This window comes from Accipiter gentilis, chromosome 2 (assembly GCF_929443795.1).
Source record: "Accipiter gentilis chromosome 2, bAccGen1.1, whole genome shotgun sequence".
Taxonomy (NCBI): domain Eukaryota; kingdom Metazoa; phylum Chordata; class Aves; order Accipitriformes; family Accipitridae; genus Astur; species Astur gentilis.
In genome coordinates this window covers 10,035,267-10,063,190 of record NC_064881.1, presented here as the reverse complement: position 1 = coordinate 10,063,190, position 27,924 = coordinate 10,035,267, and the positions used below count along the sequence as shown (strand labels likewise).

The window sequence follows — 27,924 nt, the reverse complement described above, 5'->3', positions numbered from 1 at the left end:
CCAGAGGCTGTACTGACTATTCAAGATGTATGGGTTTTTTCTATAAAAAAGCCCTATATTTTTAATATTTTCGAGATCTTCCACAAAGCCTTAGATTTCAGGCACATGAATCCATCTAACTATACCAGGTTTTTATTTTAATAGTTCACAATGAATAGTAACACTTAATGTGTTAATATAGATATTGTATGGATTAAATAATGAAAAGCTATTTAGTATTGCTGTTACTGCTTGACTTAGGTGGTGGGTGTTTTTCTTTCATCTAGTGAGCGATACTAGCTATTGATTTGTTGGTGCACAGTGTATAATGAAGTCATCCCTGTTACAGGAAGAAGCTGTGACACTGAAAAATCTTAATATCTCCTCACCAACATTATGGCTATATGTTAAATTCCTGCTGCTGTTTTAGAAACCATATATGTATTTAATGTAGAATGAGTTGATGTGAAAAGAACTACACAAACAGAAACATTAAATACTGTCAATAAACTTTCTTACGCAAAGCACAAGCTTACTGTTAGTGGGAATCAAGAATTAATTTACTTCTACCACAAATAGCCCTATATAAAGTTAGGATATTAATGAGTGAAGTGAGACAGGCAAAAATAACAGTTGTGCTTGTCTGAACCAGTAGCTGTGTGAAACAGTGAAATTAGAAGAGCTCGTGTTTCTGGAGTGACAGTGTCTGTATTTCCATGAAATTACTGTAATAACTGCAAGGGGGCCATTTGAAGAAGTGAATTTTATGGTGATGTGTGATATTGCTGAATAAAATCTCTACATAATAATAACACGTCTGAATTTTTAATAATGTCTACAATGATATTGCCTTTTAATTTTATAAAACCTTTTAAAGTCTCAGTTCAAGAAAACATTTGAGCATATGTTGAAGTCTCTCTCAATATATTCAGGAAAGCACTGAAGCGTGAAGTCCCTCTGACTTCAGTTAAGTATTCTTTCCTGAATAAGACTGTAAATCCTCTCTTAAATTACTAATGAAATTTACCCACCAATGATGTGGTAAAGATTTAAAACAGAAGACTTATACAGTCCCCAAGATCTGTGTTCTCCTGAAGTGGAGCAAATTCCACTCTTCAGTGTGCTCTAAAGGAAAATTCAGTTCTTTGATGAATACCTCGAATTATAAACATCTGGGGAAAAAAAAAAAAAGAAAAGTAGAAGATATCTTCCTAGCCACTGTGCAGTTACACAATGAACTAGTATCAAGTCCATCAGCAGATACCACAACACGCATTTTGGTACAATCACATAAAGGCCCAGAGCTAGAAGGCTCAATGCATGCACACAACGCTCTTGGATTATATTTATTTAAAATCTCAACTGTTTAATTCAGTAAAAGCCATGTAGTTAATACAGAATATTTGCATCAAAAACACATCACTGTATGGGGAGTTTTTAATTCCTACGATCTAATATTCACCACAGTATTTGCCAACAATGAAATTTAGTCAACAAATATAATAGTAAAAACTATCAAAGCTTTTTTTCCTTCAGAAAATTTCTCTAACTGATATACAGAGCAAACTAGAACACCGTTTTATGACAGCAGTTCCTACTCAGACTGCACAACTCGAAGCATACTTCAGACCATAGGTTGACACTACCACAGTTGCAGGTTTTAATTTTTTGCTGTCTGGTTCCAGAACCTCTGTGAGATATTTAGATACAAACCCAAACCAGCTGCACACTAGAACTGGGAGCTTCCTCAAACAAGGCAAAAGGAAAAGCAGGGCAGAATGGTGCACCTGCTGAGGATGCAGGAAGACGTGCCCTTCTATTCAGCACCCTCTTCTGCATGTATCTTGCTACTGGCACCGTTTTAAAAAAAGTGCAGGGGGTATGCAGTAAGACTAGTAGTTACAGCAAAGATACCCTACTGAGCCTACCACTAAGCAATTATTCTGAAAAGTGGCAGACAGAGGTTTATGGCTTCTTAAGATGACACTGGAATTGAATTGAGGTAGCACTTACGCAGCGAATGCTCCAGCTACGGAGGCACTATACAAAAGCTCATTTCAGAGCAACATACACAGAGATTCAGGGTTTGATGCTTTTCGACAAGTCCCATCAGACTGACCACTTAGAAACAAAATTATTCTTGATTCCAAGTGACAGCACCCATTTAAGCTAGACCATCAGGTCATTTCTCAGATGGACAACGTCACACCAGTCATCTTATAGCGATATTCAGGCTTCCTTCATTGATCCTTGCCCTAGTTGTTTTCACAGGCTCATGGGCTTTAGACACAGAGCTACCAGAACATGCAACCTCAAGACTCCTGTATAAAGCGGTAGTAGAAAACTAATAATCTGCCTTTAAAAATAGATATCATCATGTTTCATCATGGCCTACATGCAAAGTAGGCCATTTATATTAGCTGACACTAAGAGATATCTACTGAGTTTTCTTCATAGGAAATGACTAAAATAATCAGATGTAAGCAACTTTAATAAGTGTAATGAGGAGGTAGGAGAAAGAGATTAATTTCACAAATAATTTATTGGAAATATAATTAACTCACACCAAAAAAATCCATCAGGCAATAGAGGACCAAATATAGGTCACACAGAGGACACAGACTCCTGTCAGTTCTTTCTTCAATGCAGTTCCAACGTAAAAAGAGAATATTGTCACATCAGTGATGTGTTTAAAATCAAGTTTGAAAAAAAGTATCTGTTTTTAAACATTGAAGTCCAAGACCTGTGGAATGGAGTACTTACAAGTTTGTCTAAAAGATCTGATGACAGCTTTTTGGAAATCTTTAAACTTTCTTATGCTTCATAATCAACGCTAAAATATTTAATAATCTTTCAATCAGAATAGCAATAGAGTGCAATTATTGCTTAGTTGCATGTTTATCTTTTCAAAAGTAATATAGGAGTGCTGCAGCAAAATATATCAATGTAAACACTTGAGGAAAAAAAAATTATGAAAGTAAAAGTCTGCCAGAGGAAAAGACTGCAGCATTTTTCCTGTTCTTTCCTTAATCCTAGCATCATCAATAAATATCACCCATAAAAAATATTGCTATAAGTGCTTAATTTGCATTCTTAGGTCAGGTACCCTAATTTTGAATTCTGTTTCACTAAGGACTGCACTTACTGGTTATCACAGTTCTTATTAAATCATTAGAAGGCCATTAGTAGAGTACAGAAACTATGAAAAGCAAGGAATTAGAACTTGTTAAAATTTTAAGTCTATCAAAACTGGAAACACCATACCTCAGTGTCCCTGACCATAGGTCACAGGGGACACCATAGGTCCCTGAACTGAAACATTACATACCATATACTGAAAAACAAAAAATATGAATTCCCTATATAGATTCCAACTCAAATGCATTATTTACCATGATCTATGATCTATATATTCTTTGACTCATCCCAACTGAGTTTCAGACTGTTGATTCTAATGCAAATGGTGATTCTAATTCCAAACAATGGGTCTTGTTAAGGTTTCCCAGCCTATATTCCATGGACTACTATTGGTCTGGGACTGTGGTCCATAGAAGAAATAAATACACAGAGATGCACTTATTAGCCATTCAGCTCTACATGACATGCAGTTACCCATGAAAGAAAATACCTATGAAGATACAAAAAAATTCAAACAACCAAAGACTCCAACCCAAACTCTTTCCAAGTTTCATGAGCTTTTTCAGTGTATCTATATGTAGTGAGTACATGCCAGAGTTCAGAACTGCCTGTTTTTGTTTCCACATTACCTACTTTGTGTATGGCTCTACTTCTCTAGGATTACTCAGCTACACTAAACAGTATGTCTAGTTATACAATATTAAGAAGTGCTCTACTTTAAACTCTCACAGCTGTTCCACTTTTTGAATGCTATTATATATTCAGCTGCTCAGCACCTCCTATCTTTCAGAGCTAATTCATGAATACATTTTTTTGTAATTATATATTTAATGAGTTCCAGATCAACTGGCTAAGAGGAATGAGGCAAATCCCTTAATAATATTGAAAATGTTAGAAATACCAGTAGAACTGTTCCTAGTGTGTTTGAAATTAAACAGCATTTATTCTACAATTTTTTAAAGATATGGAATAGGAAACTTGAATTCTTTTGGACACCACAAAACTTTAAGTTAGTTTTCTAACTGTAGATTACAACTCTAACAGACTGATAAAATCACCACCATTTATTTAGGTAAACTACTCAACCCCACCATCAGTCAAATATTATAAATCCATAAGCCTAATCCTGGTTTCAACTAGTTGTATTAACATGTATATTTCATTTTCTACCAATACTATACACTTTTATTACAATTGTATATATTTGGGTAAACCTCTTATTGGTATGATAGTTCAGAAATTCACACAGGAACCAGGTTTTGTTTGGGATTAATTTCATTGACACTGTCCAAATCAAATATTGACCAAAGCCGCTTTGGCAGAAATGTGCAATCCTCTTAATAAACAAAACAAAACTCCTACTGAAATGGAAGAAACATTTATATCACTGTTATGATAGTATTTACTGATTTCTACGCAGCTTTGCCAAAAGGTTGCACAGCATCCCGTGGGTGCTAGTGTGTACAGCCAGATGAATGATAGGCTACCCCATCTGTCTACAGAGGATCCTCATTTCAGACACAAGGTTTTTGGACTTCATAATAATCGGAAACTGACTGTGACAGTAGGCTATGCTGAGATTTTGGTATGTTTTTTTTTTCTCTCAACTACATGTTATGGAGAATATTCAAAAAAAGCTGTTAACACCTGTAGAACATTAAGCAACCTCCAGAGGCTTTGTACATTTACCTTCAAGAATCCATGACACAAAAATGGAAGGATTTTTTTTTCTTTTAAGCAAAATCTAGGCCATATTTTAATACACAGATAATATGTAGAAATTATTCCTACTCATTATATCGGCACAACATCCTTGTGAAATCTATCTTTATTTACTCGTGCAAATAGTATCATTTTAGTGGGTTTTAGTCCAATATACTATAAAGTGGTAAGACTAAGCCAGAACCGTAACTTACTAATTCTCTGTAGGCTACCAACCAATTCTTAGTATTGCTATTCTCTAACAAGAATTTCAGATAGTAAAAGATGGATAAAACCATCTTTAAATTAAAGAAGAGAAATTTAATAAGAGACATTCTCTTGGACTAAAAAAAATAAAGATTATTTAGGCTATAGTATACTATAATATACACCATACTAAATATTCCATCACAGATTTCCCTGACACATCTTTAAGCAAGTTTTTGATTACCATCCAATAATTCACAAAAAAGACAGGTTATACTGGAATGACACTTTCTGGTGATAAAAGCTGCTGCAAAAACATTCAGTGCAGGATATAGGCCAGAGCTTCAGTCATGAAATTGCTAACTAAATGGGAAAACCCACAAAACAGGTAATAATATCAATATCTCTTGTGTAGAATATTAAGATTTTGCTTGTGGCCTGCAGGTAGTATGGCACACAGTGCATGATAAAGCATTCACTATTCTAGAAAAAAAAAAAAAAAATAGTGTATCAGCTATCCAACAGTGTATGAGAACACAACAGATTCCAGCAGATAATCATAAGCTGAACTGAAGAAAAATGTTGTGTATGGCCTCTCAAAACCAATAGCCATATTTCAGCAATTAGCCAGAAAAACCTTAGAAGAATCACTTAGTCACTCAGGAGTCTCCATTCCTTATACAGAAGTCACATATAATATTCAGATAATGAAGATAACTAAAGACATTATCCATGTTACATGACGAAAAATAAAACAGCTATATTTACAGAATAAACCAATTTGTTCCATATTTATCTGCGTGACTCCTAGAGTACCCAGCTACAACTGGAATAAAGATCACTAGAAAACCTTTTATGAATTGATACATATTTTTCTTTTGCTAGAAGACATTATGCTAAAGCCAAAAAGCTTCAGAGAGAAGCTTTTGCTTTTTCAACAATAACTTTTTTTTCTTTTAAGTAAGAGCAAAAATCAAAGCAAAGTTGAAAGTGGAAATTTTTTTTCTGGTAAGCTGTAAGAGAAACTGGACAATAATTTGGAGTTGAGGTCTTCAAATTTTGCAGGTAATGTGTGCTCCTCAATAGGAGGAAATAATTACAATCAAATTGTTCATTTTAAAGGATTTGGAGTTATTTCTTTTCACAGTTGATCATACTGCACTTCTTTTTTTTTCCATTATAGCAGTGAACTTGAAGGGTCTGAGTTTTCTAGCCCTGATTATTAACAAAACAATGAAGCTGCTTTCTTATCTATTAAATATATAAGAATCCTCTGCTCCTTCAGTCAAACTGTACCTACACTTCAAATTTACCAGAATAAGTGCTCTCACAGTTGAGTTCTATATGAAACTTCTAACACATCTACTAAACAAGTACAGTTTTTTTACGTATGCAATTTGTAAAAAGATCATTAGTAATTACCAAAATGCATGCACATTACTAAACTACATCAGCTATTGTTCCTGTTCCTAATGCTTGAAGAGTAAAGAGTCATCCAGTTGACACAGCATTTTGAAGTACATTCTTAATTTTTTAAATTTTTCATGAACCAAGATAGGTCTAAGATTGTTGAAAATATGGCTTGAATATTTTGTCTGACTAAGAAGAGCACCAATTCTGAGGGAAAAAAAGAAAAATCAGTCCCAGAATAAGAGTTTGCTCACACTAATCCTGTTGCAAGGCTGGGGTCAAACACACAGCTAGTGGCAAATTTCACATTTACATATTCAATATAAAATTTGCTGTTGGCAAATATGACCTTAACATTTACTTTTAATGAATAGTCACACTAATCAAGCACCAGCATATAAATGCTCATGAAAAATTAATACAAAATGGTCTTAAAGAGTTTGAAATCAAATTTTAATTCTAAATTTGAATAAATATTAATGTACAAGCCTACTCCTATTTGTTCATTTCTAAATGTTATCAACTTCACAATGACATAAAGAATAATTCTTGGACAAATTTGTATTTGAAGTAATGTTTTAGATCAATATATGCAGTTAACTCTGCTAAGCTTCTTGGCAGCTCAGGATCTAATCTCTGAGAAAGATATTTCAGTACTTCAGGGAATGTGCTTAGTGGTAAAAGTGTTCAGCTGAGAAAATGCATAAGAACATACTTTCATGTCACTGAATGCAATGGCAGCCTTTCTGCTGCAGACTAGTTGTACGGCATGTAGCTGAAGCTGAGAAAATTACTTTGTTCTTCATAAATATATATATGTAAAAAAGAAAATCCCCAATTTAGAAAAAAACTTAAATTCATATTTTTAGGCAAATACATACATATTTTGCTGGACTGGGATCCAACATAGTTATCCTGTATTATGAAATTTTCACAAATAATATTGCCTCAACATTTTTAGGATCATTTTCATCAGTATCTAAGTTTTAAGGGTCTTGGCAGAACTGAATTTGGAGGTACTCACAGTGGATATTAATTAATGGGAGGACATTTACATATATTTTGAAAAGAGATTACCATATAATTCCAAGGAAGTAAAAAAGCTAATTTGTATTTCAGCATAATGATAAAAATGAGCTGAATTACAAGTTTAATCAGTTTATAGCATAAGGTCTTTGTGACTTTCAAAGTTAAGCATAAATCTGATATATTCATCCAAAATGATCAGGCTACTTATCCCATCGCAACTCTTATGTTACCTTTCCTTATTTTGCTAATTAGGCAATAACCCCACAAAAACCCGTTCTTGCCAGCAGTTAATTACCATTTGAGACTATCAAATCTTATAAAACCCATAATTTATTGGCTGTTATATAGAGTGGATGTGTTTTCTGAAGCAAAAATTGCAACATTAACAATAAAAGAAAAACAACATGCTTTGTAAAATTCTGTTACGTTGCTGCGAGGTGAAGATACCAGAATATCACAAATGAATAACACAACACTTTCCTGTTGAGATATAAAGATTTTGGTTTTGATACCTTCTGGGATATTAAAAGCTGTAGTCATAGCAGCAAAAGTAAAAATTTAAATGTTTTGGTATTGTCAAATTCCAAAGCTCCTAGTGTTTTTATTAGAAAAAAATAGTACTTTGTCTCACAGATTTGTTGTTGTTGCCATCGTTGTGCAGGTGATTAATTTTACTCTAAAACCTTACTTATTGGTTGATGGAAAGATGCTTTATACAGTCTTTAAAACCTTGTAATCTTTCAGGGTGAAAGATGTTTAAACAAATATTTTATCTGTTAGCATTCATTATGGTAAATGCTAGCTCTCACCAATATTTCTCTCTGCAATCAGTGATTCAGAAATAATATGTTACGACCCAAAGTGCAGAGGGGATTTTGAATGTATTTTGTATCAGATTTTTCATGTAAATATGACTGAACAAAAGATGTCCAAAAAACCTTAAGATGACTGAGATATGGTGAAGGTTTTGTGAAACATGTCTGTCTAGCTATTTAATATGTAAATATATTATACTCAGAATAGTATAAGAAGGGAAGGCATTTCAGTATTTCAGGGAATCAAGAAATATCCTCAGTACTTTCTGCTGCACACCAACATGTTAAAATATGGGAGTTTTTTGATGTAGAGCATTCTCTTCAACTTTCTGTTTAATGGTTCAGCATAATTAGAACCTTTGAAATATTCTGAATAAGTACGGGCTTGACAAGGGCATGTGAAGTGGAATAGAGCTATGTACATTTGCTAGACCTCATTTAAAGATATACGTCATTATCCTGGTAACACCATTTCAGCCTGAGCAGTGACTATTTCCCATTTTACTCAGAAAAGTACTAACAGCACAGGGAGGCAACAACGCCTGCAGGTCTAAAGAACAGGCAACCTTTGTAATTTTTAATGAAGAGTTTCTTCCCTCTGGAACCACACCTGCACTAAAGTTTTTCTTGTGATCTGTGAACCTTTTACTACTGCAAGCTGTTTTACTGGCCACAGTCTTGCAAAACAGCTAATGGGAGACAGGTAATACTAAATTGAACTTGTAGAAAGACACCAGTACTATCAGGGCAAAAGAAAAAAAAGTATAGATCTAGAAATAGGCCCAGTGCTGACAAAGAGATACCAAAACATCAGTACCATACTGTACCATACTAGTGGTTGAGAAGTATGGGGTGGGCCATCTGGAAACCTCCATGTATCTGGCTGGAACAGTCCAACACTGGATACTATTGAAAAATATATAGAGTCCATTCTCCTTTCCTCTTCCTTCTCCACCGAACAAACTGTCAAGAGATAAAGACCCATTGTAGAGGAAAAAAAAAAAAAAAAAGACCTAAAAATATGTACAGGTGTTAGATAACCCCTGGATAAGAAGTTTCTTCCTGGCGCCCATCTGATTTTACTATAGCCAGAACAATGACAAGTCTGAAGTTAGATCAGGTATTGTAACCGCTGGAAAAATGTCAGAAGACTCTATGTGTGTGCACATTTGCACTTCTTTGCACACACCTCTTATTTATGACTCCTTCTGCCTAGCTAAATCAGTACATGTGCTCTATTTTGTCCAATGTGCTCTCTTGGGCCCATGTCAAGCCATAAGAAATACAGAGATTGCATTTTAGAGGTGAACATTTGCTTTCAGTCTATACTGCATGGTTGTTATCTGTTTAAAGAAGACACATGTGTTTAAAGAAAACACAGTTGTTGCCAGTCAGACAGTATTTTCTAGTCCTTATGAGTAAATTATATTTTTTAAATAGTGACCAGGGAAGATAATTTTCCTGCTTATAGGAGGGGTTTTTTTTTCCCACATTAAATTGGAGTGTTTTGTGTATGTTTATTTCCTCTGCCTTTTGGAGGCTTTTGATGCTCTCTATGCTATTCCTGTCTAATCTTGCAAGATTATTATGCAGTAGGTAGTCCAAATAAAAAAAAAAGCACCTCGAATACCTAGCTGAAGTTCACTATGCTTTTCAAATATAAACCACACGGAAACAGATTTAAAGTAATTGGGACTCTGGTGCTCTACCAGAGAGCTAGCCCCATTTTCTTATTTTTTTAATTACTGTACAGTATTACACCTATCCACAGCAAAGAAAAAATTGAGTCCCTGTACTGAAGTCAAACTGAGGTATAGCTCCACAACTGGAAGATGCAGTGCAGAAAGAAATCTTTCAGAAAGTCTTCTGGAGGATAAAACACACAGACATAGAAACAAACAGGAAAATATTTCTATTTGCTTCCTAAGGAAGCAAAAAAACCTGAGTCTTTTCAGTAAGGTATCAATGTAAACCAGGTCACAAAGCATGTCTGGTGGTACACACTTTAAATCTACCACTTTTCTTTGCAGCTCAGGCTTTCAGCATTAATAGAGCTGCATGACAAAGGAGGAACCAATGGCAGTTATTTGAAGGATGTTGCGCCGTAACTGGTGATTCAGTCTTTCACTCTATCCTGCTAAATCCTAACGGATTTTTGCTTTGAGGACTGTAGCTACACAATAAGGAAATAACAATATTAATCATATAGGCTTGGTATTAGTCATGCCAGCATAATCTACTCCCTTCTATTAAAACTCAGTAGTACTGATGAGTAGTTTTAAAAGATGAAATCTTAATAATGTGACTACTATATCTACAGGTATCTTGAGAAAAAGAAATGAAAATAAAAATAAGGAAGACAAGAAACACATTAACATATTTTAAAAGTCTAACATCATAGTGCTTGAATAAATTCAAGCCTTTACTGAGTTTGGCACAAAAATTAATTATTTAAACACTTAAAAACCCATAGCTAAAACCAGATTAGAAAAGCAGCTGAACACATGTTAAGAATACTGCTCCAGGACATATCCTCATCCAAGGAATTTCCACCACACAGGAAAAAAACAGTAAACTATTTATACCTGCTAGGTTCTTTTCCACTTGATGGACACTTTTTTCAAATCGATGCTGAAATACCTGATGAATTATTATTAGCTCCAAATTTCATGAACAATAAGGACATTGTAAATACATTGTAACAGATGTTTTCATAAATTGCACCAGGGTAGCTAAGGTGACATTAGCACTTTTTTTATTACCCAAGACTCAAATAGAAAATAGCAGCTGTATAGGAAAAGTAATAACTTGGCGTCTTCTTAAAAAGGAAATACTGGGTTTCCAAAAAGTTTACATTTCACTTTTAAATTCAAAACTTATAAATTGCAGATTGACTATGGTCTTCTCTTAGAAGCTCCGACTATGCAGCTTCAATATTTAAAGTTGTCATTCCATCTAGAGGCGAAAGGATTAAATGGTTGTGCCTATGAGTTATACAGTACAAGATGTCTGCCACATAATATAAGAAGGTGGTGATCTGTATGTGCAGGTTGCTGTTATTACTATTACCAAACAGGACAATATTAATGTAGAGATCCTTTTCTAGAACAGATTCTGAAGCACTTCATATATTTCAGTGAGCTAAACCTGACAGTAGTCTAGGTCTCTTTTTCACAGTTAAAGAAACAAAGATAACATAAAAATATAATTTACCAAAAGACACATCTGCTAAATCAAGACTGAGTGAGATTTTAGATAATTTGGTTTCCAGTCCTGTCTTACAATATGTTCATTATTCTGCTTAAAACCATTTACGAAAAACATTACCAAAACTATTCATAATGGGTTTTAAAAATCCATTTGAATAAACCTATAGTTTTAAAACAAAAAAATCAGAATAAGAGTTTCATTAGGTGCACATGATTATAGTTAAGCAACTACAATCCCTATACTGTCAGCTTCATATAACATGTATGAGTCATGGAAGGCTAGCACAGTTACAGCCCTGCTACAAATGCAGAGAAAAGGGGGAAGCAAAAGATACAATGCAGTACACCTGGACATCCCATGTCAGGTCATCAGGTCATTCTGCTGGGAAAAGATGTCTTGCGCAAAACTCAGCTGAAGGCTGAATTGAAACAAGGTGCTACATATTGTAGCTAGCTCTACATAAAATCCACCAAAGTCTAATTAATCTATGCTGTCTTGATACTTACCTTCCTCTACATGAGCTTTTCCTGCTGCTTTTCAAGAAATGCACGAATGCCACGTTAACTGGCACATACAAACTATCATTTTTCATTAGAAACATTCCCTGAATTTTCCCCAAATACAAGAAATAAGAAATAATTTCATATCCATATTAATTTAATTCTATTTTTATTTCCTAAGAGAAAAAAAGATGTTAAGATCCAAAGAAACTCCAGTGATATGTAACCATAATTGTTGATACTACCTGCGGTGCTTTATTCACAATGTTAAGAACAGACACATATTCTTAAACATATCAATGTTCATTCGACTGAAATTCTTCCTTCTCCATGGGCCCCAGATGCTTTTGTGCCCTATAACCCTGGAGACAGTTGGAGCAGTAGATCCAACACAAGAGTTTTGGCAGTATGCAACTGAGTTGATTTGCGCTTTCCTACTTCAATCCACTCAGTAGTAGCTCAAGGGAAGTAGCTCACAGGAGGGCCTCTCGCTCTCTCCCAAGATTTTGTCCATTGTTAGTGGTGTAGTGGCTAGACCCAGAACCACCAAAAATGTCCACATGTGCTACAAGAACAGCATTATGCTGGTGATTGCCTATCTATCTTTGTTTTATGTTTGGACAATAAATGGAGGTAAGGGCTACAGATACGTTAGTTTCCAAAGTACAAATATATTAGTTTTCAGCCTTATGAATAATCATAACCATTGTGAGCCCTTCAAAGATAAATCCAGAGTAGAAAGAGCACAAACTCATGTAAATTAACAGATATAATGGACGCTCCTTACCTCTACATTCATGCTCATACTGCATTTTTTGAGTCAAACTGCCAGTATGATGTTGAGAGATATTTTTTAAGAGAATTGCTATTTTTTTTCCTCAACCTCCTCCCATGCTGATACTTTACCACAGAGAGCATGTATTTATTTTACCATAAGAGAGCACTAAGACTGAAGCAATGTTATGCTGTACTCAGATGGGAGTCTTTACAACCCAAGACAAACAAGCTGACATTCAGCCTCTGATAGAAACTCATAGCATTGTTTCATATGAATAATATTTACACCTTCTACAAGCAGAAAACTAAGCTCAGTATGATGTGATTCACCTAAAGCTAAAAAAATCAGAAAGGAACTGCGTAAAGGCCTCCAGTAAGGTACACTAAGAACTGACTAAACCTACCTATCCAGTCTTATAAAAGTCTTATCTACCTATCTATCTATCAATCATCTATCTGCCTACCTATGTATCTACCTACCTATTTGCCAGATTTAGGCTTCAGACTATAGCATTATTACTTGGGTTACAGGATCTGTGCATCACAGAATACTATATCACCAGATATAACAACTAATGGAAGACAATAAAGACAACAAAGGAGTGTCCACAAGTGTTAAGCCAACTAAGTTCACTATGTATTGGGGAAAGATTCTCCCTAGTATGAAAGATGGCACTAATTTGATTAAACTACTTAATTCTGAAATTCAAATAATTTTATATGCATACTATAGTTATCAGTAAAGCACAGTGAAATATCAGGGCCAACTAATCATCACTGTAATACAACAGGCTGCAGGGATTATGCCACAGGTAATTTCATTGCAGAGCTATGAAGATATGACATATGCTTAAAATGTTTCTGCAAGCAGCAAGAAGTTTTGGATCTAGAAAAGAATGAACACTCATAGGATGCATACCACAGATACAAGTTTAAATTTTCTATGCACATCTTCAGCTTTACACACAGAAAAAAATCCACTCTGGTTTACAATAAATATTTTCTAAGACATTAAGACAATGCAAAACACTAATATATTCTCACATAATATGATACCCGCTAAGTCTTAATTAGTTACACAACAAATCAGAAAGAAACAAAGCTCGGAGCTCATGTACCTTGCATAGCCATTTGAAAAGTACCTAGATGCAATAAGGATTGAAAATTAAGTTTCCACTACAGTCTGACTCCCTGCTGTGAGCAACTATGCTCCACACACTTCCTATTTTCTTTATTACCTTGAGATTAGAGTTACAGTTTCTGTATTTGATAAAGACCCTGCAAGAGAGAAGTGCTAGAACAGCTCAAACTGCAAAGGGCATGCTGCAGACAAAATGCTACCTATAACTCCTGCTGGCAGACCAGTTGATGTACTTGCCCTTTACTCAGGGCTATGCCTAAACCCACAGATTACTGCACAATGCATAAGGTTACCTATAATTACCATAGCAGGCCTTACAACAAGTTTACTCCACAAATATATAACATATGATAGTGAATGTTTCTGAAAAAAATAGATTATCAGAGTTCATTTACTTTGGGTTTTATATTTATTTTATATTTTAGATTTATAACTTGTCTACAGATTTTAGTTTATAAAATGTCATACGGACATTTTATCTTATTTAAATACTGCTCAATATTTACTATTAATTCTTAAGAATTATTCTTAGAATAAAGATTTAATTTAAAATTTATCTGCTTCTTAAACTCCTAAAACACTTGCACATGCAGAAATGCACATTCAAAACTGGTAAGATAACACTTTTTTTTTAATTCAGAGAGAATTATCTATATGGAGTTTGAGAAGCAGATTATGTTGGACATACAAGGTATAAAACAATTTTAACACAATGACACTTGCTAGTCTCTGTCAATCTGCACCTTTTGGCTTTTTCAAAATCTCTTTTCTTCTGTAAATGTTTAAACCTGATCATAAATAGCCAACAGATTTATGTATACTTGTAATGGTTAAGAGATTGTCTCATATAAAAGAAAAAAAATCCTCATGTTCTTACCAGTTTTCAATATGCCTTTGAGTGTGCAAGTCTACAATTTTGGTAATATCTTTTTCTTATGTCTTGAAATTCCAAAAGCCTATTTAAATCCCATTGAGATTTACCATACTAATGCATATTAAACCAAACAACTGCAGTAAGCTTATAAAAGATTAAAAACTGATCACTGTTGCACAGCCAAAGCTTAGAAACACTATAAATACGACTATTAGCCTGTGTATATGGAACGTGGTATGATGAAGGCTCTGAAGAATGAAGCATGTTTTGCACCACAAATTTCCAACACAAAATCAGTGCACAAAAGCACTCTGAGGAATAGTGCTGTGATCTAATCTTTCAGCCTGCACTAACATGTTCATCAGAACTTCAACTTTATTAACTCTTGTTTTCAATACCTGAATGGCATACGTTCAACGATCTGTTATATAACAGACTGCTGTATGAAATACAGAGTGTCTTTGAATTGGCAAAGGAAGTTTTAGAAAAGTAAACTTTCAAATATAACATTACTACGTTATTTAATAAATACAGGTACAAATTCTATGGAGCTACACAGGATTTCTTTGGTAGTCTTCTCATTTCTGGCATTTTTTTCTGAAATATAGGGTTTCCTACTTCTGAAAGTACTTAAGAAGAGTAAAAAAATCAAATAAAACAACAGTACATGATACTCTTAGCAAAGCTGACTTACCAAGGGAACCAGCCTACTACAGAGCTCTCAAACACACATTGCTTCTCTAGAAGGAATCTCCTTAACACACCATTATTTTAAACCCATATTGATAATGGCTTAACTGAAGGAGAAGAGTACCCTCGAAAGTAACTACCAGAGAATGAAAGGCAGATGAATACTTTTGTTTCAATTTTTAAATAGGATCAAAACCAACCAAACAACAAATCTCCAACATAGTGCAAATTACAGCTTTTGAAATTAAAATGACCTCACACAGCCAGAAAGGTGCAGCACCACTGAAATTTGATAGCTATAAGCCAGAAGAAGAAATATGGAATATGTACAGCTAAATCCTGCATAATAAGATAATCACCTTTAATATAGGAAAGACTATCTGAGAACAGCAATTACAACAAACTTATGAAGAAGAGATTGCACTAAGATCCTAGTTGCTTGCCATGCTAGAAGGTAGTCGTATTTGTTTAAGAATAACAATAATACAACTGATACCAGTGCATTGCTAACAGCATACACTATCACCGCAGTAACTACAAAACACAAAAAGTAGACTAAAAAACAGAAAAGCTCACCACTTCTTCATGCCTGCATTTTCTCACATTAATTCCATTAATCTGTTATTAAAAAGATAAAGAGAAGACTTACTCTACATTTCATAAGTATAGATTTCATTTCACTTTTCTAGAAAAATATATACAAAAGAACTTGCAATTTTACTCACCTGTAGAATTGCATCTCCTATAAAGAGCAAACCTGAAAGTTCCGCTGAAAACAAAAAGCACATTTTTCACTCATTTTGTACAAAATATCTGACATTTCATGTACATGTATTCCTATCTCATTTAATGTTTTTACATAATCTTTTAAGAATTTAAACAAAAACCTAATAAAAAAAACAATATACAATGTCCAAATAAATTATTTGGATTTTTTTTTTAATCCCAAAATACTGGCATATCAATGTTAAAATGAAAGAGTCTACCTAGCCCAAGTACAAGACTATGAAACATCTTCCATCAGTTACTAGCACCTTTTAGGCCATTATGGTGAGGTATGGCATACTTTTCTGAATAGAAAATGACTGCAGGATTACGTCCTATTTGCCTGTGAGAGATTGTGTCTAAACAAACTCTGAGGAAAAAGCAACATGGAGACTCCAGAGCTACCTATGAATGACAAATTTAATTTGTAAGCTTTTGCCAAAGATACTTTAGATTCTGCATCTTTGAAAAATTCAGTGAAGTATTTATTCTGGATAACACTTTATATGCTGAAGAGCTAGACCATCAGTATATTGTACAAAATCACCAGCCAAACTGCATTTGATTTTTAAAACAAAGCTCTACCTTATAAATCACAAGGGAATTTACAAAATCTAACTCTACAGTTGCAACTTTTAAATATTGTGTTTTGTTACAGAGCTATCTAATGCAAATATGCTTTACAAATGCACAAGAAATATAACAAAGATTTTTAAATTGTCTGTAAAGAACTAAAGAACCCCTAACATGAGAACTAAGGAATTATAACAGATTATATGGGATTATTTATCTATAGTATTCCAAAACAACCCAGAAGACACTGTCTAGAAAAGACTGTAACTGGACTTGATCCAAAAACTTTACTTATTTACATGAGCTGTAAAACTGGAATCAATATTGACATAAATGATGACACTCAAGTATATGTTTGAAGGACTGGTCTTATTAGCTAGATGTAACAAAGGATGCTTAAATCATTAGAGCACAGGCATTCTGATTTTTTTTTTTTTTTCTTTTTGCTTAACTAAATGCATATCTCAATATTTGTCTTCAGACACTGAGCTTGCATGTACTAACACTTCATATATGACCTAATGTGCTAGCCTAAGCACCTTATGTGCATCACTGGTTTTAAGAATTGCATCAAATGTCACATTCTTGTATAGAGAGCCAAAGAAAGAGCTGGAGTCCATTGGGAGGCAGACAGAACCAAGCTTGAAGAGTTCTGAGGTACAGGTCTGGTTCCAACAGCATTCTCTGTATCAAAGAACCCTACTACAGACACATGGCATGACACTTTCTACACCACAAGATAGTAGTCTCCTACACAAGAGATGTCCCTCAAAACTAGCTTTCTAAAAATCACAGTATTTTTATTGAAAGCAGTAATGGAGATCGTATCTCAGCTAGATATTGAGATTAGAACTAATGCATCAGCTCCTGCAAGAACAAAAAAAACCCGACAAAAATAAAAGAAAACAGTGTGTACTTTTTATACCTAGGTCTTTCTTATTTTTCCTGCAGTGCTTAATAGCATTTTAATAGCTAGTGCAGGTAATATATGCCACATTACTATGTATTACATACTTATATGTATACTGAAAAGAACAGAGTCACAAGTATAACTTCTTAAGGTTAACCTTATTGCCTTCCTTAGGGGCTCATTCCATGCAACTCTATAGCCTCCCTACATACAACTTTCACATCTACCTTTCAGGGCTGGCTTTCAGTTCTCAGTATGCCGATTCCCCTGTACCTCTCTTTATCTGTGTGGGTGAATAATGTGATTTTTTTTTATGCTGGCATATTTTAATTGTGCAGAACCAGCATCCTAGAATTATTGCATTACAGATGGAGGGAGATGCTTCCAAGTTTACGCTTCTGACCTTACACAAATATACACAAAAATACACAAACGTAACAGAGATATTAAATACACCATACTAGTAGTGATTCACAACCTTCATCTCTCATCATTGTGCACAACATGAGCTGTTTAACCATTATCCATCTTCCTAGCACATATCATATCATTCCAATAATTTCAAAACATTGCCAGTTAAAAACAATACAGAGATTCAGCACCAGCTCTGCTTGTATTAAAAATAAGTATGGTTAAGACCTTATGCAGTACTAGTTTTGCTTTGTATGAGTTGCTGCAAAGGCTTACAGAGCACAGCATCTAATGCTGAAATAACATAAGAGTACTATCAAGGTTCTGCCATGACCCACCCCTGTCTGAGTACTACCCTACTACCCAGTATAAAAAGACATGAATTCTCTTTTTGTGTTACTATGCTTTAATGACCAAACATTTGATCTGCTACAGCTTCCTGGCAATAACCATTTGGAAATAAAAGCCACATAATAATTAAATTTTGTTAAACATTTACATTCTCTAAATACCTTCTTATTTCTCGCTTAAAAATAATGCTTTACAAGAACTTTTTTAAAAAAAAAATTTCCAAATATAAATTCTGTACTTTTTCAGAGAACAGTTCTGAGGAAGAGAGAGATCATGACATGGAGAGAGAAATGGTACATCAATAGCATTTAACACTTCCTGAAGGATCTCAAGACTTAATGCACCTTGCTTTAAAGAGTATGTCAAAACAGTGTACTAATCTGAAACCCACCTCGTTGTTCTTTGGAAATCTTAGAAATGACCACTGGAATATTATGTTCTGCTCCACCCTGAAAACAGAATACATGGTAATCTTATCAGTCACTAGAAATATCTTTTTGATTAAAATTATATTTTACCCTTTCTCTAACTGCAGTTTTCAGAGAGACTGAGAAAATAACTCTGATTCTGCATTTCCTCTTTTTTTTTTAAATAAGTACTTATTAGAATTAATTCATTATTTTCTCTCATAAAGAAGTTCTTAGTCGCCATCATCAGCTCAGGAAGTGAATTGAATTTTGTTCAAAACTACAAGACTTGAAGAGAAAGGACATCAGTTTCCGTGAATTCTGGAGAGCTTAATGTATGAAATCATGTCCTGCCAAAGTAAAATGGCCATCACACTACAATGGCAGCAATGCTGTGACCACTTAAGTTTTCATGCTGGCAAGAAACAGGTAAACAAAACCCCAAGAAAAGCAAGTTTGGACTTTTCATCTCAAAAGCAGTCTTTATTTGTTTCTGTCTCTGTCACACAAGCACAAAGAGTGAGTGAAGCAGTAGGATAAGTAACAGGGAACAGAAAAAGAAACATTAAGAAATAGAACAGTAGGTGTTCAATAAATGGGGGGAAATAAAGGAAAGCTGGATAGTAATTCAGCAGTTCAACAGCAATTCAATGCTTTTGCTTCATTCAGTTTCTCCTGTTGGGACTGGAAATGTTCATGGTGCTTAAGAATAAATTATTAAAAAGAAACCTTAAATAAAAAGGAAACTCAAAGGAAGAGAAAGGCAAACATACACAGAGGCACAAATATTTTTTCTTCTCTAGACAGCATTAAAGTATAAGCCTGAACATAACGTGTACAAATTCAGATCATCAGAAATGTCAGTCTGCCACACTGTTATGTTGCCTCGGAATCCTGCTTAAGAGTTTTCTTACACTTCTCTTCAGCAGCCAGGTTTTTCTTTTGTAACAATGGCTTTCTTTGGTCGAGGCATCCAGTGTTGAGGTGTGGAAAGAACTGACATGGGTATTTTGATGGTCTAAGGAACAGTACATATTCCTTCTTCATGCAATAATGAATTGTTTGAAACTGAACAGACTCCTGCACTCAACAGCTATTTCTGTCATGAAATAAAGATTAATTTCCTGTGAAATCATAGAATTTTAAATACGATTAATGTTCCTTCTGCTAGCAGCTATCAATGCAAATGGTCCTAAAAACACTGAGTTAATATGGATCTCAGTAATATTACAACAATTACATGCCTACAAGAAAAGTTCTATTGGCATTGAACAAGATGAGTGTTGACAAGCACAGAATGTACTGATATTTGTAGCATGGACTGAGTATTCACTCCACAAAGACCATGAGGCTATCTTCATTACAGTCAGGCTTAGAGATATATTCAGACTAAATAAATTGTAGCATTATAACTTGTTGAATACCTTTCAATGGATTTACCCAGAGGAACAGCCACAGTAAAAGTTGGCTTCACTTAAGAGAATCAGTTCAAGATCACTAAATTTGTAAGACTTAACCTACACCCTCTAGGTTTTTCCTTAGTCTCATGCACATTTAATTTCTTTCAAGTTTTTTAAAGAAACAGAAAGATAATTGTGTCACTTCCCTTCCTAAGCCTCCAATGTTACTCAGAGATTGCACTATCCAGGACATTTGAAGCTCAGTGAAGGAGTGTAGGGTTTATAGCCTAGCGTAGCTAACACAGGTCCTTTTTTCTCAGTAAAATGGCATTCCTCCCTCCTTAGACTCAGTTCTCCAGCAAAGAGGGAAATTACTCTTTTACTAAGTTTACTAGTGTTTTACTAAGACAGCCTGCAATGCAGACAACATGATTATTCCTCTCTCATTCACTATATCTACCTAAATCCATTCACACTGCAGATTTGAAGAAGCATCCAGTAATGTTCTACTGAAGAAAATTATCTCCTCTCACTGCATCCCAGTCTGGCCAGTATGAAGGATTCCTTTTAAATTAGTCATAGGAGGTGTTGTCTGCTATTCTAAGAAACAAAAATTCAAAAGGGGAAAGAGAAAATAGTTGACCACCTATCTATACCCAGGCATTGTTAGCAATTTGTAGAAAGCTAAAAAAGCTGTATATATTCTGCAACATCTTGTTGAATACTACTTCAGATTGACACTGCAGCCTTGCATCCTGCATCCTCCATACTTGATTCTCTGTCCTGTAGAAGAAAAAGTGTATGTGTGCCTAAATTCTGGTTTTATAGGTTCAGGAGATACTGTACTGCAGAAACCTCTGGGAACAGAGGCCATTTTTCCATCGTTTTAAATTTTCCCTCCCTTTAGTGTGGACATATAGTTATAACCTCAGACCAGAGGAGGGAACAAAAATATGTCAAGTGATGGTGTTGAAGTGTTAACGGCTCAGACCTCTACCAGACTCTAACACTGATCTTTGTAATGCAAATTTTATTTGTCATTTTTCCTTAAGCAGGCAAGGATGAGCCTGGGATAAAGGTAGCTGCCCACCTGCAGAGGTGGTCCTGCTAGAAGAGTCAGAGGAAGCTCTAATCACTGGCAGCTGTTTGAAGCTCACTGTCCTGGATGTTGGCCATTACTGGTGGGAGGTCACCTGCACCTCCTTTCAAAGTGTCACATGATACTGTTCTAAAGACTTTTTCTTATCCCAGTTTTTATGTATGAGGGTTTTTTTCTGAAATTTTAGTCATATGAAAAATAGGGCAACTGTAAATAGTAACTTCTATTGACAAATGCTGGTTTTGTGTTTGGCTCCAAGTATAATAAGAAAATCACTATTTTGTTTTTCTAAGCAGAGAAAGTCTATAAAAAATTAGACCAATTGCTGGATTTTAGCATCCTCAGAGTTAGACAATGTAGGGGACATTTTTATTTCAAACTAAAAGGCAACATTGATTCCACTAACAAAAATGGGCCTGTTTGTTTAAGCTTTAAGGTCTAGTGGCACAATACGGCTCATGTTTATGAGGATAAACTATCTTCCCAACTGAAACAGGGTGACTTTATACATGTTGCCTATTGGAAGCAGTCCATGTAAAGCTCTGAACTGTGTTCACTAACTGTCTTAGAGAATACTAGTTGGTATAAGCCAAAACTGTGCCAGGAGTCATGCTAGCAATTAAACAATATGGACAACAATGTGCCAATGTTAATTGGCACTTTTAAACTTTTCTTTTGATAGAATAGCACAGCTGGAACCAAAATGCCCCCTTCCAAAATGTATTCAACACCAACTTCCACAAGTACACAAGCCTTTAAAGATGAAAAGGTAATTTTTTAAACTAAAAGCTAGATGATTCATCTATTACTTAAAGCTTTCTAGCCTTTTTATTTTTTTATTGTTTCAATTTGAAACACAGAGAAAATGTGTTAATAAAAAAAAAAAAATAAATCACAGAATGAATGAAGAGGAAGAGAATCATATGAGTATGTACCTAAGAGTGAGCAGGACAGCTGCACATGCTTGCTTTAGAGATTTTTTGATCAAGTCAAACTTTGAAAAGTCTAAGTGAATCTCAGCAGATCTGTGATGCTGTTCATCATTTTAAAAGAATAATCAAAACAGAGGGAGGAAAAGGGCGCTTTACAGTGTCCTGGTAGTCAGGAGTCAGACTGTAACTGCAAACCTTAATTTATTTAATGAACTATCAATTTTATTGCCTAATTTCGCAAGAACACTACACTCCATTTATTGAGAAACATGATGTTCTTTCAGAAGTCATACACTTAGCAGCTTCTTGTGTCAAATCTCTGCATCTCAAACTTGTCGGAGATGTGATAAATGACTGAAATACTACAATACACTTAAAAATTTCTACATCTAAATCCATGGCTATTCTTTCATGCACAGAGATTTATTACTGAGGGTTCTAAAGGGGCTTCAGAAATTAGAAAATAATTCCTTCTGAATAGTGGAAAACAGATCTGTTCTGCTTCAAATTCGATTACACTTTTACCATTAACTTCAGTAAAATGAAGTACAGCAAAACACAAAACAGGTGTTGGTTTTTTTTCTTTCAAACCTTTAAAGTGTGGATTATAAGCAATTTTTTAAAGGGCTTAAGTTCAGATCTTGTGTAAAGATCAATCTCACAAGCAGGTTTTTTTAAGCAGTTAGTTGAATCTCTGATTATTTCAAACATATTTGGAGCACCCACATTATAACACAAAAGAAGAGAGTTCCCCTTGTAAAGAAGCCACCAAAAGATAACCACAGTTTCATTTTGGAATTATTAACATTTTGACCTTCTCCTCTTCAGGGAAAAAAAATATAAAAAATCCAAGGGTCCAGAATACTTAAGGTGGGATAAGACACTTCCAGAATTTACTCAAGAGAAAGTTAAAAGGTGACTTGATCATGTGAGATTTCTGATAGCAAATGGGTGCTTAAGTTAGCAGAAAAAAGGCATGATAATGCCCTATAGCTGAATGCCAAAACTAGACAAATCCATATCAAAGCACAAGCAAATATTTTAAAGTGAGGGTCATTAATCACTGTACTGCTATAACTCACACCTCAGATAAACTGCATTCTCTAACTCACACCACTGTCAGAAATTAAGTCCTCAGATACCCCCCTTCTTTAAATAATCTGAGCGTAGCAAGACAACAGGAACCACTGTAGTACATGGGGTTGTGTGAGAGAGTTACTGAAACAAGGAGGAAAGGCCTCAGTCTTCCTCACTCCTGCAGGGTCACTTGTAGAACTCTACTTTAAGGCACTATTACAAAATAATTACTTTTCTATTTAAAATTAATAATAAATATAATTATTTTATTAAAGTTCAGGAATATTCCAAAACAAAACAAAGTAACAAACTGTTATTGATGTGCAAGAGGAAGTATACCAGGATTGAACACTGGCTTTTAAAACAGAAAACTGGCATTTTCACAATATTTGGAACTGACATTGACACTTCATGGCACACCGAAAAAGTCCATTTCAGTGAGTATTCATAAAGTTTGCCTACCAAACTACAAAAACCATTACTTTAAGTTCCAGTTCTAAGTTGTTTCTTACTAGCAGCTTAAAATGATAATAGCAGATTATATTGATTAATTATTTGTTTTGTGTTGGTTATTCAATTGCTTGTCGATCTTTCTTTTTGAGAATGTAGGATTGGTAATAAAGGGAACTAGCACAAGAGGCCCCACGTTCATTGATTTTTAACAATAAATCGTTAAAAAAAAATAATAAAATCATACTGTTTGATACACATTGACAGAATATCCCAGACCATAGAATTCTACTCACCACTTTCGTTACCCAATCTACACCATCCAATAAGTTTGAGTTTCCATTGCTGAAAGAGATCTCTTTTCTATTTAATGACATTTGTTGAAGAGACTCCATCACCTGATTATTAGTTATTCCAAAAATTAAAAGAAATTGTCTATTCACATCCGAATTTATGTAGCTCCACCTTTCCACTACTTAGATTAATTTTGACCAAAATATCTATTCAATAAATTAAACCTAGAAAATACATTTAAATAAAATAATTTAATTGAAAGCCTTTATTTGTAAATTCTATTGCAGTTGCTCCTAATGCACTTAATAGTTTTTTATTGTTATTTTTTTCTATTGAAATTTGTTCTTAATTAAAAAAAAAAAAAAAAAAAAAAAAATTCCCTTCTAGGCGGAATTCACAATCTAAATGTATTTTGGTACTTTTAAATACTCTTGCAACTTCCAAGAATTTTCTCCAGAACAATGGATATCTTGCTCTAAAAATTTAAGAGTATCTTGCTCCACTAATTTAAAAAAGACCATTGCACATTCACTATTTAATTTATATTTCTCAATGATATTTAATTTTATACAAGGTACCTGATACTTAAAAAATGTGATCTTGAGCTTGTCAACAATTTTAATTCTAAAAGACAACCCATTGTAAGGTATAACTAAAAAAATCAATTTTAGTGACTCTTGATGAGATTTGCTCTCCAAACCTCAAATGTCCTTACTGTAACCACTTCTTTCCTAGAACCAGCTAAATAAACCCTCATTCATCCATATACTTGATTTTACACTGACATGCATTACTTCCATCGTTATTCAGTGAACTGGAAACTATAAAGATATTGGACAAAAATAACTTGTGTGCTGTTGACTAAACTCATGAGAAACTTTGGCCACAAGACAGCAATTAGTTTGCCTTGAATAGAGGTCTTTAGTGAGTCAACGAGATAACAGCAAATGTACCAACACATATTTTAAGAACTAGTATTTCTATTCAGCAAAATTCTTATCAATGACAACACAAATGCACATTAATCCCTCTTCTGAGTCACTTCTTATAAGGTCAGTACTAGCAGATGTTCACGGGGAAGTTTATACTTTCACTTTATATGCATAATTTAAGCCTCTCCGCATTCATGTGAAGTACACTTCACTTTTTCCATTGCTATCTCGAGACTGAGGACTGCTGTGTTTGGAAGATAAAATTTATGTTGTATTGTCTACACTGAGATTCAAAGCTAAGGTAAGGTTTTCGAAATCATAGATTACAATGCCAAAATGATTAACCCTTCCTTCCTTTCTTCATCCCTCCCTCCCTCCCTCAAAAAGGATCACCTTCACTTACATATGTTCTTAAATCTTACTGAAGAAAGCAAAAATGTGGTAGCATGATAAATCACTGCCTTTTCTTGATCTAGAGCAAACTAAACAATATGAGAAAGCAATAACACTTTCTGTCCTACTAATGAATTGTAGTGAGTTAATGTGATATTCTTTGTAGGAGAACTGATGATGAATTTATTGGCTGTTCTATGTGCCTGCCACTGTAATTTAGCGTTCATTAATAACCACTTAAAATAGAATGCCATTGAACAAAGTACAGTCTGTGCAGTTGGAAACACTTTTCAACTCTCATATCAAATCTTATTACAGAGTTGCTCAGCTTGAATCTTAAGAGAATGATCTTTCCATTGCATTCCATTCCATAGGGCAGCGTAGTTGCTGGTTGCCTACAGTGCCAGTAGCTAACATCCTATCATATGTTTGCTCTCATTTCTAGTCCTCTAGAATACAGTTTGTCCTCATTAAAAGTAATATTAACTATATACAAAGACACTTTTTGTGTAACGTGGAATAATAGACCAAAAAAATCATCCTACCTTTATACTTAATCCAAATCCTCCTACAGTCTGTCTTCTGATTGTTACTGTTCTTTCCTGGGAAAAAAACCAAACAAACAAAAAACCAAACCCATAAGTTTTGTTAGATTTAATGTTTTCTGCCATAACACCTATATTCACACTTCAATAAGTTGTTTCTGTGCTTCCATCCCACATTGATTTTTCTTGTTTTAATAAACTTGTGAGTTTCTGAATGCAAAAATCCCATTAAACCTATGCTGCAGAAGAAAAAGACAGAGTCTGGAAGAAAAGCAGAGTTCCTGTCTCAGACAAAAATTCAGTTGTTCAATTCATACCATACTAGCAAGTTCTGCAATGCATTAAGAACAGAACTGTAGAGTTTAACAGTTAGTGCACAACACATGCATTTCAGAGATCTTAACCTCTACTAGTCCTAAATTGGTCCCATTTGCAGATTGAGCACTACATGCTGAAGTACATAAACTGCACTCTTGTAGCACATTTTCCAACTTAGTTTCATCCAAAAGGAATACAGCTTGTGTACTCCAAGACCACTCAGTGATGTGAACGAAAGCATGATAAGTGCACATGAAATTAATTTCAAAACACAGTCCTGATCCAGATTAGAAAACTAATACAAACACAGCCACTGTTGACCTCAGAGCTATGGTTTAAAAACAGTAACCAGTGATTTAAAGGCTGTTGTTACAGACAGAATTATTTAAAGCAGCCCATTTTTTTTCCTTTTATTGCTCATCCTAAAATTTGTTCTGTAAAAACTGTAGGCTAGTATCTGTGTTAGATATGCACATTTCTGAAAAAAAAAGACTTTTTTTTTAGTCTGTCTTGTTGACTTTAATCCCAAAGATCATTTAGAATTAGTCAGTGTGGTTAGCAGTAAAAAATCTTAGCAGCAGGTATACGTACCATATGTTCAGATACAAATATATGGAATATATAGATTTTTTAATGCTCTCTACATGTGGTCTAGATTTTCTACTCATTTCATTATATATATTGCATAGCATAAGTCTGCATATATTTTTTATCTATATATGTTCATATTTTTCAGCACAATCAGCATAGATTGCCAGTGTCAGTCAGATTTGAATAAGTCTCTCATCAGAAACATACCAGTGACAGAGAGGATGAAATATCTACAGAGCTATTTTTCCATCCTTACTTTACACACAGAAAAGAAAAGAAAGGATGTAGGGTTACCACATAAGAGTTTTGGAAAACTGATATTGCTGAATTTGGGGGGAAATCCAGTTGCTTTCTTTTTTTTTTTTTTTTTTTTTTTTTTTTCACATTTGTGACAAATATGAATTGTGGAACTGCAGAAAAAACAAGCATAAACTAGTCCAATACTTTGGATTGCAAGACAAAATGCATTGCCGAAAATGGGACTTCCCATTTATTTATTTTGGCTAATGCTTGTAAATCTAAGAAAGAGGTATATAATTTTGCTGTTAAATGGCCAAATATTTCAATTATTTTTTTTAACATTTGACATGCATAAAAAAATACTCTTACATTTGTAACCCATAAATGAATGCATAGCATGGCAATAGAGGAATATATGTCTATCCTGTTTCATCCATGTTCTTCTGTGCTGTTCAGAGGGACAAGAAGAGCCTTCCCAGCTCTCAGCTCACATGCTGTGGGAAGGAACTTTCATAATGAAGTTCCCAGAAACTGGGTTCAGTCCACAAAGTTATTTCACTTCAGGCAACAAACTGTACTTAGAAAACCTTTTTCCTGCCAGGAGGTTTCAGCAGCAGGTAACGCTGCAGACAATATATTCAGGATAAACCAGTATAGGCCACAGTCTGATGTGTGGTCTAAGCTGAGTTTACACAAATGAACATGAAACACTCAGCTGTGGCTCCACTGGTAGCTGTATTTTTCCTGTTAACTCCACATCATTTC

General features: G+C 34.4%; 1 protein-coding gene across 3 annotated transcripts in view; it reads right to left on the bottom strand.

Annotated features, from left to right (window-relative positions):
* Nucleotides 1-27,924, bottom strand: part of SNTG1 (syntrophin gamma 1) — a 354,767-nt gene that overhangs the window by 122,521 nt on the left and 204,322 nt on the right. For all 3 annotated transcript variants that reach the window (XM_049817320.1, XM_049817330.1, XM_049817340.1), the window contains exons 4-7: nucleotides 26,011-26,067; nucleotides 18,873-18,930; nucleotides 16,197-16,240; nucleotides 16,048-16,089 (exon numbers count right to left, since the gene is read on the bottom strand). In XM_049817320.1, coding sequence (XP_049673277.1) covers nucleotides 16,048-16,089; nucleotides 16,197-16,240; nucleotides 18,873-18,930; nucleotides 26,011-26,067 — 201 coding nt within the window. The remainder of the gene's footprint in view (nucleotides 1-16,047; nucleotides 16,090-16,196; nucleotides 16,241-18,872; nucleotides 18,931-26,010; nucleotides 26,068-27,924) is intronic.